We start from the raw sequence: 16,946 nt of genomic DNA on the forward strand, positions 1-16,946 counted from the left end.
TGCACCATCCACTTCCTGGTCTAGGGTACATTCGTGGTTAGCCCCATCTAATGATTGGCTGGATCATGCTCTCAAGTTTCACGTTGGCAGGTATGCCATGATTCGCATCTTCAATGTCTCCTTGAGCAAATTGCTATTGCATTCCACATGAGAGATTTTAGGTTCTTGATGCATCACAGCATGCATACTGTCCTGGTGCACCAAATGCATAAATGTCTCGCCTTTTTCTCGACAATCGTCGTATTTTCTTAACGAACCATTTTAATTGTTTGATCAAAGGGTGCTCGATCTTTTGATGTGGAAGATTTTTGAGGCATCTCCCATCCACGGTGGCTCCTCAGATAACTATACACCCGCTGTGGGAGCATCATGGTCCATCATATTAAAATTACATCATGTCTTATAATTTTTCCTTTGTATATTGTTTTTGACAACTTTACATGCATTTTTCTGTTGCACATTACGGTCTCACAGTACAAGAAGTTCATTTTTACAAATAGGGAAAATTTGATAGGGTTCATGCCTAACATAGCCTGGGTTTTATATCATGCTTTTTTCACAAATTTTAAAATTTCTTGACTAATTATTTGCTAGTGATCATAAACAAGGTTTCTAAGACTTCAGAAATATTGTTCTTGCAAAAATATACAAAAAAAAAGAAAAAAAAAAGAAAAAGAAAAAGTCGTCTAGAAATATGATTATCTGATTGAATTTCAAACAATTAATGTAAGTCTTAGTGGGATTTGTTTATAAATAGGCTTCTGAATTGTGTCAAAAGACTTGTTAAACTTGTGTTCCATTTGTATTGAAAACATTTTGCTATTTCCTGTTTGTGTTTCTTTCATGATCATAAACTAATTGGCAACCAAATTGGGACTCTTCCTTTTTGAAGGGTTATATAGTTTATCCTATGCCTTAGCTCTACATTCTTTCATCTTTATATACTCTTTTTCGCTGGAAGGTTGGATGACATATATTTCTTTTTATTTTTCTTTCTTTTAATCGGGGTACAGGAGTTCTCTTCTCAACAAAAAAAACATCCAAGGACTAAGGATTTGATGGTAGATCTTCTGACTATTATTCTCATTCTGAAACCATATGGTTTAATTGTAGACTGTGATTTGATTTTTTAAAGTAGCGTTATAGTATTATAACATATTTTAATGGTCAAGCACAATGAAAGATATCTTCTTTTTCATGCAATGGTTCAACTAATATCTTTTTTGAATTTCGGATTTTTCGAATTACCAATCGAAGCCTTGCTTTAATAACCCTTCTCTGCAGCCATTGTTTTCTACATTGTTGAGTGGATCTTTTGTGGTGTTATTGTTCATCTCTATTTAAGTGATGTGATGCACGAAAACTAACCACTTGCTCTAAACCTTGAACTAATAGAGCGTAGCGAATCAATCCCTTTATCTCATAGCCCATGCCCCACTTCCCATGGGTTAGGTCTTTGGCCAAACCCCCATGGTAGGCCCTGCATCACATGTGTCTCGCCTCCCACGAGGCGCCTGCCTTACACGGGCCGCCCACCCTGAGTGTTCTACTGCATCCCACAGGCCACCCCACTCGAGCCCGATGTGAAAATGCCCATGCATTAGTCACCTCCGGTGAAGAGTCTCAAATAGGAGACCTCCCGCTCTAATACCACTTTGATGCATGACAACTAACAACTTGCTCTAAAAGCTCGAATTGGTGAAGCGTGATGAATCAATCCCTTTATCTTATAGCCCAGGCCCACTTCCCATTGGTTAGGTCCTTTGCTGACCCTCGTGGGCCCCACATCACATGAGTCTCACCTCCCACGAGCCATCCACCTCACACGGGCTGCCCCCCCCCCCCCCCCCCGACTGTACCCTTGCATCCCATAGGCCACCCTACTTGAGCCTGGTGTGAAAATGCTCCTGTGATAGGATGGATCTCATGATTTGTCCTTGCTTGTATCTTGCCGCCCACTGTGAACTTTTGAAGTTTCATCCCAACTGATACATATTGGTTTCAGTGCCCAATGACACAAGTTAGTCACGCCAAGATCCTCTCAATTCACCTATTTAAGCCCTTATTTGAGGAAAACGAGTTTTAGAAATGTTTATTAACGTATTTTAATCCATTTTGTGGGCTTTCGGGACTGTTTTCTAGGCATATTGTTAGATACATATCGGGTATTGATCATCAATAATGTGATACCCACCACCCCCTCTGAGTGAATGGCAAAAGAGATGACAAACCAAAGATCTCAAAATTTTCTTCCTCATAGCTTGTTCTATTTGAGAGTCCACACTTATCTTTAGAACATTAGATGTTATGCGATTTCTTTCTTATTTCCTGTATGTCTGCTGGGAAGATTTGCATGATTGTTTTTTCCCCCTTTTCTACATTTATCACATTTGCTTTTGCAGCCTCAAGATTTTTGGTTTAGTGCACCAAGGAAAGGTATCATGGTCTTTGCTTTACCTGGGGAGCCAGGTCTGACAGAGTTGGCTGGTGACTTCAAAGTCCATTTTCATGACCGTCAAGGCGATTTCTACTGGTCCGTAACTTTTCTCTTTGATAGTTGTATGTTTGGTTTAATGATAATATGAGAAGGTACCTACATTCGTCTGAACTAGCTGTGACCGAAATAGTTCTTCTAAAGGTAAAAGGCACAAAGTTCACTCATAATACCATGCATATTTTGTGCCTTTAACCTTAGAAGTACTGTCTCAATTTTTCCCCTTTCCGTACTTGTGACTGACACACGTCTTGTTCCTCATCTCCCTTGCAGTTGGTTGAATACAACAATGGTGGAAAACAGGAAGATTTTGAACACATCAGATCTTGATAGTTTTGACAAGGTATGTAAACGCATCATATCCAATGGAGGGAAGAATTGAACATGGTAGTTTGGTTTTGTGATAGTGACACATGGGGGATAATGGTATCAAGTAGTCTCACCCTCCCTCGCTCCCTCCCTTGCGGCACAATGAGCTATGAGCCAAAGTGACACATTCATCAGGTTACTCTGGTAATGAACATTCCCGCCCCAGAAATAATTCCATCTGCTTGCCAGGGGGAAAAGGAGCTACAGGCCTAAGCGACACATGTGAGACCAGGGGTCATTCATCAGGTTACGCTGGCGATGAACATTCCCTGGCCCAGAAATAATGTCATCTGCTTGCCAGAGGGAAAAAAATTGACAGTTGGAAAAGAAGACCAATGACCTATATTCAACAGACAATTTGATCTACTTGATGAATGGACCAGCCTGATTTTATCGTCACCAGGACCACATAATTGCCTTTACATTTGTCATCAGCTTCTGTTTCTTCTTTCCTTGCTGACTTATGCAGCTCCTCGTCTCCAGCAACTATTTCTGAACCACTCACTTTTCATTGTGTGCTTGCTTTGCAGAGGAAACTGCCTTCCCCTGGGTTCCAGGTCGAGGTTGTGTTGATAGATTATGATGGTACGGTCCCGACGAAGGTCAATACGGAAACCGTCAGCAAGGAATCAGATAGAAGCTCAGGCACTGCTGCCGTGGCTGATGGTCCTACTACTAGGCCTTCGGACCCAAGTAAAGGCTCTGCTAGCAATGACAAGGAAGATGTTTTCTCGGACAACGAAGCAGAGGAGGGCGGGTCTGTCAAGAGCCGACAAGCTCGAGAGGCAGCTGCTGGGAGAGGGACCACTGATGCTGGTGGGAGACCTAAAACAGAGAAACCAAAGGAGGAAATGGCGAGTGTAACTCATGGCGTTGAACAAGTTTCTCTAAGAAGTGAAGGAGAGAAAGAGAACCCCAACACCAGTGAAATGAAAAATGAAGGCACTAGTGGGGCTGCCTCGTTTGAGGTCCCGAAATCGGATTTGTCGGGAGTGAGTGAATTCAAGGCAATCGCTGCAGATGCTTCTGTTTTTACTTTCGGCGATGAAGAAGATTACGAAAGCGAATGAGTGGGGGTGGCATTGGCATTTTATGGTTGTCACAATATGTACAGAAGATTTGTAAGAAATTCAGATTGAAAGATCGTCAAAAGAAGTGATGTGGGAGATGTTTCTTCTTCATGATTGAGAAGAGATTGAAAATTCTATTACATTCTATTTATGACAGTTTTGCATGTGGGCCAGGGCCACAGCTTCAACATCGTTATTTGATGAGCTTTCCAGCTTCTTGTGCAGTAATCTGCTTGCTGTTCGTTGCAGCCTTTGGATAGGGAAGCTAGACCGTTCAAATGGTGGGCCCCATATGGTACAAAGTTCTCTGGTTGAATAATCATAGCTTTCTTCACATTTGAAGGCCTGGATTTAGTGTTGAGGATTGTTTTCTACCACAGGTAATTCGGAGTAAGACCCACCAGATTAATGGTCCGATTCAGGGTGTCGAACTGCAATGGTTCCCACTTCCCACCCAGTCTGAGTCAACTCAGACAAGTCTCATGGGACTCGTACGAGTCTTAGAAGCTTGCATATTGGGGTCATGCTACCAGGGGAAGATAAGCAATGGCCCCTCCTGTTTTAATTCCAGCATCACACATCAGTGGGTCCTCGTCAGCGATTTGGATCCAGCAGATTGTTTTCCTTTTCTCCAAAATGTTGATATGATCCTTCAGGGTGGGGATATGAACAGTACCTTGATGTTTGAGGTGGACGATCCTGGCTGTTGATCTTCATCTGTTGGGTCTTGCTGCGGATGTAGGATTCCTGAGGAAAAAGAAGAAAGAAAAAACCACAGATTGAACAATCCTAACCCTTCAGATACTGACCTCCAAATATACGAAGATATAACTTTTTAAATAAAGAAAGAAAAACAAAGATATGGATAGGAGATTCCAGTCTTTGAGATTTTTTGGTCATTGTTTATCAAAATGGATTTCAAATTGGCGATCTGGATCGCCAAGATGTAGGATCCACTTGTCGAAACTCAAGCCCTATTGTGTAAATGAACATTATAATTTTCTCCTCCTGTGCGTTTGATTTGAGGTCCTGGGCCCTCTCATACGTGCGTTCAACGTGAATGTGCGAATGAGATCCAAGCATATAATCAGGTGGACCACCCATACAATTGAAATGTACAGTTGGGAAAACTTGGAGTAACGACCCACATTCAGCATTCATTCATGACCCCAGCTGATGATCCCAATCGGCAAGATTTCACATTTTACTCGCCTGATAAAATCGTATTCATTTCAACGTACACGAGTTCCACCTGATGTTCAACCGGCCCGATTTAGGCGTACATGTGGGCTCCATGATCAACCGCGAACTGATTGTAAGAATCTTAAACGTCCATCTCTTTAGTACATGTGGCTCATTTGATGAGTGGACGTTGATTATTTGGTAAGGGTGTATTCACGGTGCTCACCGACTGATGAATGACTAGGATTCTAGATACGTTTCACGAATGGCCTCTTCTGGCAAGTGCAGTGTACTTTGTCAGAAAGAGGGATCAAGGAAGACATCATTACTCGACTTGCTTGGGAAGAAGGGTCGTACACATGCAGACATCTATCATACACATACATGCAATGAATTTCGAACATCTAAGAACTCCATTTTTGGTGGGGGTGTGCCTGAAAAACATATAAGATAATCTAAACTGTTCGAGATTTGCTTGTTAAATTTAGACCATTGACTCAGTTTTCTTTAAAACCGTCCTTTCACGTGTTCAGCGCATGCTGACAGCCTGATGCATGCATTATATTTTATTGTTATTATTTTTTGTGGACTAAGCGGCACGATTATACAATTAAGTTGGGGAGCCATGTTACCCTGTGGCATGTTCAAATTAACACATCCAGGAAGACAAGCCAATTTACATAGTTGATCCAACGGCGAAGATGATATGCGGATGACACAAAATGCGAGAAGATGTGCACCTTTTAGTAAAATGGAGATGGTGAGTGTCTAATCCATTAGGGTGCGAGTGTGCAATCCACTAGTTGGAAGCATAAGTGCACAATCCACTGGAAGGAGACATGGGTTCACGATCAACAGTCTACTAGTTGGAGAAGCAAGCGTATAGTCTACTAGATGGAGATAGGGCTGAAAGTGGGCCGGGTTCAACCCGACCAACCTGTGACCGACCCGACATTGGGTTGGGCTCGGGCAGGATGTATTCAGGTTCAGTCTCAAGCTTGGGCTATACAAACACCAACCCGATAAAACTTGGTCGGGCTTGGGTTGAGCTCTCGGGTTGAGCGACCCGAACCCATTCAATATATAAGTTACTTATAAATTATAATTGAGTACGGATCATCTGTGTTGAAGGCACCGGAAATTTAAGTGTCGTCGGGTTTTATTGGCCCATGTCATTCCCAATGACCCAAGCTAACAATATACGTTGGATTTCTCTCTCCCAAATAGATTGTGTGCTACACAACAAGACTTTTACAGAGTTGGTGTCTTATATTTTAGTTTGTTTGTTTAGAAAAAAAAAATGAAGTTCTTTTTTATAAATAACTACATATATAATTAATAAAATCATAGATATAAAAAATAAGACATGTATTGAAAATATAATAAACTAATGTAATAACGAAAATATTAGCATGTATCCACCCAACCAAGCCAACCAAACATGCCCGAGTCGGGCTTGGGTTGAGAATTCCCAACCCAAGGTTGGGTTAGGGTTGAGGTATAAGAACCTTGGGTTGTGTTATGCTTGAGCACCAACCCGACCCAACCCAACCTGCCTGACTTTCAGCCCTAAATGGAGATGCAAGTACATAGCCCACTAGTTAGAAGCGTGAGACCCAAGGTCGTTTGGGACGAGTCGCCCGAAGACGCAGGGATGAATGTGATGAGGTCAAGCACCATCTTCCTCAGGGGGATAACTACTTCGAATCCACGAAGCTTCTTTGAATTCCTCATGGAGACTTCTCAAATCCACGAGGAAAAATAAGAAATTTGAAATAAATTTGAAATTTCATTGATTGTCTGACATTTATATCCCTATTATACCGTTAATATAGAAAAAAATTGTAATTACCAAAAATAGCAAAATCCTAATTCTAATAAAACTCTTTTAAAGCGTAATTTCTAAAAATAAGATTTTTAAATAAACTTTTGCTAGAAGAGTCTTAGGATGATTACAAGTTCCTTAAAAAGAAGAAAATATAAAACTTTAAAAATAAGAAAATATTTAAAAAATCAGAATTACTAAAAATAGTAATTTTTTTAAATTTCTTTTTTGAGCTAAAAGCGCGCATTTTCTGACGAAACGGTCAGATGTGACCCACTATCTGGGTTGGTCCACCTCGGATGGCCCGTTTCAATAAAGATTGATAGGTTGTGCGCCCCATAATGATGCCAAGATCAAAAGTTACCGTCAATTTACAGTCCACCTTCTTTTAGCCCAACCATGCTAAGAACATATCTGTGACATGTTCTACATCGGACCCTTCCACTTGAAAAAGCCTCATCCTCGAGTTACTCAAAGAACTTGGTTTATGATTTTGAGAAAACTTCTGATGCCAATGTTTATTAGCCCTTTTCTTGTACTTGGTATTATGCTCTTGAGCTGACATAATGCATGTACTTATGCTTTCCTTTCCTTGACTAGTATCAATCAGTTCCTTCACTTCCGCTTTCAAGATATCACATTTTTTCTGATAATGTGGGCAATTATGAGGACTTGCCCTTGAGACAGGATCAATATAAATTTGTATATCTGGTATGGGAGGTAATTTATTAGGAAGTTCATTGAGCACAATCGCCTTGAACTCCTACAATATTAGTTTCAAATCCTCTGAGATGTTCTCCATATATTTTTTCTTTTCAACTAATGCATCTACATCTCATGTTTTCTCAAATTGTTTAACGAAATCATATTTGGGTATGAGAGACTGTTCCTCAACTTTAGAAGTCTTGAATTGGTTCTCTGTTCCCATAGGGACAAGGATAATCTTTCTATCATCTTTAATAAATATAAATACGTTATCCTGACCTATATACGTAGCATTAATAATATTTTTTCATGGTTGACCAAGTAACATATGACAAGCTTCCATGTCGACTGCGTCACAAAGTACTTGATCCTTATAATTTTTACCAATTGAAAATGAGATAGTGTATTGTTCGGTTACCTTTATTTTGTTGACCTCCTTAATCCATCCAACCATGTATGGAGATAGATATCTTTCTGTTTTCAGTTACAGTTTTTTCACCATTATTTTCAACATGAGATTTTCACCGCTCCTAACATTGATGATCACATTACAGACTTTTCAGTTTATAGTGCACCTTGTTCGAAAGATGTTTTGCCATTGTAAATCTATCTCTACCTTTGGCATGTATAACGGCTTCCTCATGATCAAACTAGTGGCATGCGATTTAGTTTTTGACAGGTCATTCCGTGTTGCAAACCTCTGGAATTCTTCGGTGTAATTTGTGACAGTTTAATTTTCCTGTCGACAATTTTGGTATTGCTGAAACAATACCTGCTCATAATCACTAAGGAGGAACCATGATCGAAGAAGGCGTCTCATCTGTGGCCATGATGAGATGGACGCCTTGTTCTATCGGGCACGTGAGAGTTGTAATTGTTCCTACCACGTAAAAACACCAAATTTCAATTTAAACATTACTAATTTCACCTTTTTATCTCTGGCACGTCCATGTAATCAAAGCATCGTTCTACTTTAGATAACCAGTCGAGAAAATCTTCTATGCGTAATAATCTGCTAAAACTAGAAAGTTCGGCCTTACCTCGATAGTATCTTTCAGCATGATCTAGACGATCAGCTCCATGGATTGACTGTTGGGCAAAGCCTTCATCAGGGACATCATCACTAAAGCTCGAATCATCTCGTATAGCCCTACGATTCACTAGTGGTAGTGCTCTACAAAAATCATGATTATACTGTACAACAACTACGGGCGGTTGAGCATCACCTTAGGGTCAGGGCATAATCAGCGCATCCGCAAGATGGTTGAGTGTTGCCTGTAGCTCTTACATAGTCAACTGAATCTCCCGGTGGAAATTTTTCATTCTTCTCGAAAGAGAATGAATCCCTTGATCACCATCCACGGGAATTTGGTGCATACCTTTGTTGTTTGCTATCAGCCCGAGAAGAGTCCTCGCTCTGATACCAATTGATGCAAGGATGAATGTGATGAGGTTGAGCACTGTCTTTCTCATGGGAAGAACTACTTCGAATCCACAAGGAAAAATAAGAAATTAGAAAAAAATTCAAATAAATTCAAATTTTCATTAATTGTCTGACATGTATGTCTCCATTATAACGTTAATATATTAAGAAAAAACAAAATTGTAATTACCAAAAATAGCAAAATCCTAACTCTAATAAAAATCCTAATTCTAATAAAACTCTTCTAGAGCCTAATTTCTAAAAATAAAAAATTTAAATAAAATTTTGCTAAAAAAGTCTTAGCATGATTACAAGTTGCTTCTAAAAAAGAAGAAAATCTAAAACTCTAAAAATAAGAAAATATTAAAAAATTTGGAATTACTAAAAATAGTAATTTTTTTCTTCTAAAAATTCATTTTTGAGCTAAAAGCACACATTTTCTGACGAAATGGATAGATGCTACCCACTATGTGGGTTAGTTTACCTCGGATGGCCCATTTTAGTAAAGATTGATATGTTGTGCCGCCTGTAACGATACCCAGATCAAAAGTTACCGTCAATTTATGGTCCACCTTCTTTTGGTCCAACCATGCTAAGAACATATCTGTGACACGTTCTACATCACCCAAGGTTGAGGTGCATTTGTACAATCCAAAGGGGGAGGGCGCAAGGTTGAAGGCAAAGGTGCGCTTGCACAATCCACATTGCTTATAGAGAGAGAGAGAGAGGCAACATTTATGGGGGAGAGGCCATCGCCTTTCTCCCTCTACCCCCTCCCGCATAGTCCATTGTTTCTCATAAGTAGCAAAAAATCCTATTAGCTACGTGCCAACATGCATAGCCTGAATTAGTTTGATATTGACTTACAAGACTTACAACATAATATCTATCTGGTCTAGTACATAACATAGTATACATAAGGTTGTTAATCGCATTGCCATAAAGCATGAACGACATAATTTATTTTTTGATATTAGATTAGGGGCATATATTTTTATTTAATTTATAGTATTTACACATTGGAGTCTTGATTGGTTTGAAATTATGCATTTTGAATCGCTTTAGGAACTTCTTAATATTAAATGCCTATGATATGTATAAAAACTTCGTCAAGCAATCTCTTATAATTTTCACTCTTAATATAAAATTTGCCTCGCCAAAGTTCTTCATTTCAAAATTCAAAAATAGTCATTCTTTAGTTGAAAGTAGTATTTGCATATCTCTACTTTCTAATAAACTATCAACGACATATAGAGATAATATCAGAAAGTATCTCTTGATTTATTTTACATTTTTATAATCGTCTTCTTCACACAAAAAATTTAAAGAAAGTAATTGTATCATGAAATTTCACATACCACTGTCTTGATGATTATTTCAACTTATAAATAGATTTTAAAATCTTACAAATCTTGCTTGTCTGAACTTTCTTATCCATGGGTTGTTTTATATAAACGTTTTCCTATAAATCTCCATTCAACATGTGTAATACATTTTCTTCAACTAATAAGATTTGACAGATCTATGCCAGTAATAATAATAAAAAATATATATATTCAAAATTTTCTCATTTCAAGAATTCAGTGTTATTGCTAATTCGGACATAACTTCTTGGCACTACATCAACTGAGAGAGGATCTTGTATTAGTCAATCAACAGACACATCCAAGACACTTAATTTTAATAATATTAATATGCAATAATCATTAGTGGCCCAAAAAGGTTTAAATTGACATTACATAAATTAATTGACACAAGGCAATATAGTTATTGTCAGTTAAGCCAATTAGGCATAGTAGAAACAATCAAAGTTGAAAGAACAATAAAAGAATCCCTCTATGACAATAGTTAGATGTCATTCACAATATGTCATATATAACAAATTATGATAACTTCACAATATACTCATGTAATATTGCTATAAGTTTGTGCATTATAACAACACTTGTATGCCACGAAAATTACAAATACAACATTCACTGAGTATTATCATATGTTGCAAACTTTTTGTTGGTTCTAGAAATGGAAAATATTCGACAGAAATAAATTATAAAAAAAAAAAAACCAACACCTATTAAGTTGATCCCTAATGTCCGCACCAACAAATTACTGATATATAAACAGTTGTTGGGTCAAGGCATAAAACTACAAAACCTAGCAAGACTAAAACAAGCAAGATGCAGGCATTTGTCCTAAACTATCACTGATCTACCCTAGAGACCGTGCCCATCCTTCAGATACCAAATAGTAAAAAAAACTATATTTTAGAAATAGTATCCATCCATAGTACCGGTAACTAGATGAATGGATCCAATTGATTCATTACTCTACTACTCGTATTGTGCAAAGTTGGCTCTACCCTATTCTCATTCTTGATACCACGTCATATCATGTCCCTAAATGGTATTTCTCCTCTGCCAAAAGATAAGGTGGTAGCCACATGTACAGTAGCATGTAGCAATGAACGCCACAGCTCTACACAAACAACTCAGATTAATTGAAAGTGAATTAAAAGATTGGGTGCTACAAAATTTCAATATGAGAGATTTTGGGTAATCCCACACTGGAGCATGTTCGACATTGTTTTTTAAACTGGTGTGTGGGTGTGCGAGAATTGGATTTGCTGCTCCAATTCGAACCGAACAACAATGACCCCAAGCACCAAGATAGTCAGACACGTAGTGTATGACTGAGATCTGAAGAGATCGGCCGGCCGCCTATTCAACCACTCTCACTCTATGTGTAAATTGGAATAGGCGATTTTCAGAGGGTGAGGTTCGTCCCCTCATGATGTGTTACTCCTTTGCCTTTCATACGAAAAGATATTTTAATGCAGATGAAATAAAATGAGGAAAGAAATCTTACAGTGTCATAGTACAAATGCGGAACACCTTTTTGATTGATGAACTGTGTCCGGCGTGCGATCATATACTGAATTACCACTAAATTTATGAGCTACAGGATTATCGCTACTGATTATGTTAAGGAACGAAAATTAAAAGACTTGGAAAGTAAAGACTATGCTATAAATGTAAATTTGCTTGATAAGGAAAGTAACAGATTACACTAGGAAAAGTAAATTGACAGGATAATTTGAAAAGGTAATTAAAAGATAGATTCAGTTTGTTTAGGTTGGTATGAGACAATTTTTCTTATTATAATCTATTTCTATTTATAGCTTTGATGCAGCCTTTATGGATCATTCCCACATTCTGACGGTTGCTATAATCGTTCTCCACTACTTGATTTATGAATGCTTCCTACATTCTACTTCCTTTAATTCTCCTCGATCTCTGTCACTTCTACTTATGACACTTGTCATGCAGCCATTCGAGCTTGATCGCTTCTCCTCTTGACCACTCTAGTGTTGAGTGTGAAATATTGCATATTCCCCCTATTTATACGTTAGTTTTATAAACATGATAGTGCTTAATCGATTTAATTATGCATGTTTTCATGTGCGAGGTGATTTCGAAAGCTTAAGGTGAAATTGATGCTAAAATGAAGATTTATGCTCAAAAAATTACTAAATGAAAATTTGAAGATTTAGAAATCAATAATGAAGAATTCACATGCCAAAGATCTAAGAAAATCAAGTGAGGAATGAAGAGAATCAAAGATTTGAAGTGAAGAAAAAGAATCCTGAAATTCCCCTGAAAATAAACATATTCTTGAAATTGTCTTGAAAAAACATATTATGAAACTCTGAATCTATTTTAGGAAACTGCGTAGAGTGCGTAAATTTGAGGCAGTTTAAACTCTGAGTATATTTTGGAAATTCGCGCAGTGCATAAATTTGAGGTGGTTTCTAGATTTTTTCAACTCAGTGCGAAAATTAGAGTTCCACAATTATAAATAGGATTCCCTAGTATGCTCCAAAGCATCTTCTAGGGTTTGGAAAGGTCTCAAGGAGCATACACAAGGTGCAGCAGCCGCCAAAGAGTTTTTCTTCTTTCTTAGTTTATTTTTCATGCTTTCTTTAAGAGATTTGGTTTCAATCATGTCTATGGTTGGCTAAACCTCTTGGCTAGGGCTAAGAGGTGAAGCTTGTAGCATGTTTGGATGTTTATTTTGCTTTGATTCTTGTTCTTATTAAACTTCATTGATTTTTAGTTTGATATTAAGGGAATATTTTCAGTTTTCTATGATTTATTGTGACTCAAATTGTAATAGATGTTGTGATAGCTTTGGATATCTTCTTTTCCTGTTTGGAGATAATGAGATTGGTAAATCCCGTTGTTTGCCATCACCTCCTGGTATGGTAGGGTGATGGAATCCCTTCCAATCATCACAATTCTCCTCTATTGAGAATTAAGTCAATGAAAAGTTTAGATTTGATTTAAATTGCTTTATCTTCCAATTAGAAGGATAGGACTCCAATTCCAGTTGTGTTCCTTGAATCAAGTAAGGTAGCATCCTGATAGATACAAGTGGATCCTTGGCACCCTAGTTCCCACCTTTAAATTCATAAGTTTTAATCAACATTATTCACCATTACTTTTAATTATTCAGATTTTAATTTAGATATTTTTTTAGTTCTAGTTCTAGTTATTTTCAGAATATGTACAAGTTTAGTCCCTGTGGATTCGACCTCGGTCTTACCAAGTTATTACTACATCGCGACCCCATACTTGGGGTTTTGAACAGTACCGATCTCCTCAAGGGTCCTTCTCACACTATTTCTTTTTACACGACCCTTATCCCTTCATCAGGGATGCCGTTGAGCTTCTTGAAGATCGCAGGCCACCACAAGATGTTCTGAACATTCTTTAAGAACTCTAGCGACTTGGAGAAGAATACTCCAAGGCTGATCGAGAGTTTGAACGCTGCACTGCTTCACTATCATGTCTGTCAACACTTGGTGTTGAATCCAGAGCTCTGTTGGCTCATCATGAAGCAACTTGGAAGAACCAACTGCATTGGACTCGCAAACATCAATTTAATGAGGAGATGTTGCGATCAGTGAAGATCACGTGAAATAATCTGTCTGCCGACATGTTCAAGACTCATCGGCTTTACCTAGATTGTGGTCGGCCCGAAAATGAGGAATTGGTCGCATTCATCAAGTCCCAGAAAACACTCTATTGAGACCATGTAGAATCCAGTAAAGCCGAAAAGAAGTTGGCTGATTTGGAGTACGCGGTGCTCAACCACTCCTCTATAGAGCTTGTGAGTCAACATGCCTTGTGGACCAAGAGGTGAAAGATGGCAGTGAAGGTGAAAGCATCGGCTGCCAAAAGGTTTGAAGAGCTCAAATTAGCTTATTTCTATCTCGACCGTCCACCCCCCCCCCCCTTTTGTTATTCTATAATCAATTAGCCCTCATTTCAGGGCTTTTATTCGAATGAACTATTTATTTTTCTAACTCTCCTCGATTTGATTTTTACGACTTCCCACAATGAAGGGAAACAAAGTTTTAAGAATCGGCCATTTATAGGAACCCTTGCAATCTTCTCATCCATGTCCCTCAGGACATAGGCTCCTCCCTTAAGGACTTTCTCAATGACATATGTCCTTCCCATGTGGGTGACTACTTCTTGCCTAAGGGTCGGTCCTTCTGATCAATCAGCAATACCATTTTCTAAACCATATCGCATACTCCAAAAGACTTTCCTTTCACCTTTTTGTTATACGCACACTACGGCAGCTTTGTTGGCCACGATTGAATCTAAAGCCCTTATACGGCCCTCATCCAGTCCCTCGAGTTCCACTAACAATTCCTCTATGAACTCCAGAGGAGTTAACTTGGCCTGATATGAGGTTCGCAGTGATGGTATCATGATCTCTAGGAGCAAGACCATATCATGTCCATAAGTTAATGCAAATGAGCTCACCCTAGTACTAGTGTAAGGCGATGTTCTATAGGCCCAGAGTGCCTCACACAGTTTGGTATGCCATTCTCGAAAATTTTCTTGGATTATTCCTCAAGATGTTCTTGATTGCCTTGTTGCTATCCTCGGCCTAGCCATTATGTCACGCCCTAAATCCGGAAATCGGACTCATAGGAATTTCGATTGCCGAATCCGGTGCCGACAGCCTCCGTAGTACCCCATTCTCGGTTCCTAGCATTCATACGCCAGATTTTGATCGTGGGATCCTACAAGGAGGATTTTTTTTTGTACATTTAACTCGTAATAAGCACAACCGCAAGATTACCCAATTCACAAAAGCAACATCATCATCATCACATATCCACTAATATAAACGTTTTGAATACAATGCTAAAAGGGAAAAACATAAATCGAAAATCAAGCTCCAGAAGACCGCTGCACGCTCCAAACTCAACACTGCTGCAACATAACATCACCTGCACACATTTATCGTGCAAAAGCTTATAGAAAGCTTAGAGGGTGGTGTAAGTGTGTGCACAAGGTAAGTGGCAAGTATTCAACGCAATGCTATAGCCATACAATACCGAAAATACTGGTAATCCATAAATCGTACCATATCGGAATAAGAAGAAATATTGACAAGATCATGAATTATCAGGGTAAACAGAAATACTGACATGATCATGAATCATCAGGGTAAACAAAAATACTGACAAGATCATGACAAGATCATAAATCATATGATAACAAGGTAAGCAGAAATACGAACAATTCCATGAGTCAATCAATATCAAAATACGCAATATAGAACAGCTATGCAAATGAGGAGTCGAAAAGAGCCAGGTATCAGATGCCGAGGATGCGATGCAATATGCGATTCCTGATGAGTCCATGAATAGCATCGGTCGTATCTAGACCATATAATGCAGAAACACAGTAACCCAAAATGTCCTATGCCATGAATGTAATACAATATGCAGTGAAAATAGAACGACCATGCTGGAGTGTGAAGTTAGGATGATAGTACGTAGTATCGCAGGCTATGGGGTCCATCACAAGGGACTTCTATCCAAACCAGTCCCATACCTAAATTTGGATAGTCAGACCCAATGTGGTAAACTCCTGACCTCAGGTTAGTCGTGCGCCCAACCGAAATCTTGGCCATGCGAAGGTACACAGCGATTAGTTGTGCACCACCAGCCCAAGTGGATAGTGAATAAAATGAATGCATGAGTATGCAACTCCTACTCAGTAAGTCTACAAATTAGTACAATTCTTCTCTGGGATCATCACCGGGGTTTAGTACACTCCAAATGGCACTGTCTCTCTCCCACCAGCATAGTCCAAGTGAGTGTAAGAAACCTCACTATCCGCCTGGCCAATAGTCTGCCAATACCTATCCGACACGTCGATAGCGGACCCATTCACGAGCTGGTCAAACTCAGCCTAGTAATGCCCCCTACCCTCGGGCGAGTAAGGCCACACCCCCTCCCAACTGACCACGACACAGTGGGAGACGCGACCTCCTGGTATTCGGCACTCGGGCGCTCATGTATCCACTCGGTCTCGACGTTAGGGCGTCTCCTGGCCTCGAAGGTTTAGGAATTTTCACCTAGGGACATCTATGGCGGCCGTATGCTAAAACCAAACATTTTCGGTGTTCCATCTGACCATCCACGATATGCCTGTGGAGGCTACAACCCTGATGTCGCTAGGGCACCAAATAATCATAATGCAAGATGCATGAGTCATACAATCCAGTCATGCATCAATCCTGCGCATACCGTGCGCTTATGCGAGATAACCTCCGCCTATCAGGGAGTCTCATAACAACACGCTCAATAATATATGCAATTATCACCCACATCTCATAACAAACATGCAGATGATGCGTATGGGCATGTATCATGATGCTATGCTATCACATACTCATAATCGGTATCAATAACCAGCATTGACAATCGACCTCGACAATGTGGACATTTAACCGACATTGCCCTAAGGAATGGCCCACATAGATCCTAACATATAGTGGACCCATGACCTC

General features: G+C 39.2%; 1 protein-coding gene across 1 annotated transcript; it reads left to right on the forward strand.

Annotated features, from left to right (window-relative positions):
* The first annotated feature begins 950 nt into the window (after nucleotides 1-950).
* LOC131229613 (phosphatidylinositol 3,4,5-trisphosphate 3-phosphatase and protein-tyrosine-phosphatase PTEN2A-like) lies at nucleotides 951-5,116 on the forward strand. Its single transcript, XM_058225608.1, has 4 exons — nucleotides 951-1,061; nucleotides 2,403-2,533; nucleotides 2,768-2,837; nucleotides 3,394-5,116. Exons 1-4 carry the CDS (start codon nucleotides 1,059-1,061, stop codon nucleotides 3,931-3,933), a joined length of 744 nt encoding a protein of 247 aa, XP_058081591.1. The 5' UTR covers nucleotides 951-1,058; the 3' UTR covers nucleotides 3,934-5,116.
* Nucleotides 5,117-16,946: the final 11,830 nt, after the last annotated feature.

Source organism: Magnolia sinica, chromosome 16 (genome assembly GCF_029962835.1).
Source record: "Magnolia sinica isolate HGM2019 chromosome 16, MsV1, whole genome shotgun sequence".
Taxonomy (NCBI): Eukaryota; Viridiplantae; Streptophyta; class Magnoliopsida; order Magnoliales; family Magnoliaceae; genus Magnolia; species Magnolia sinica.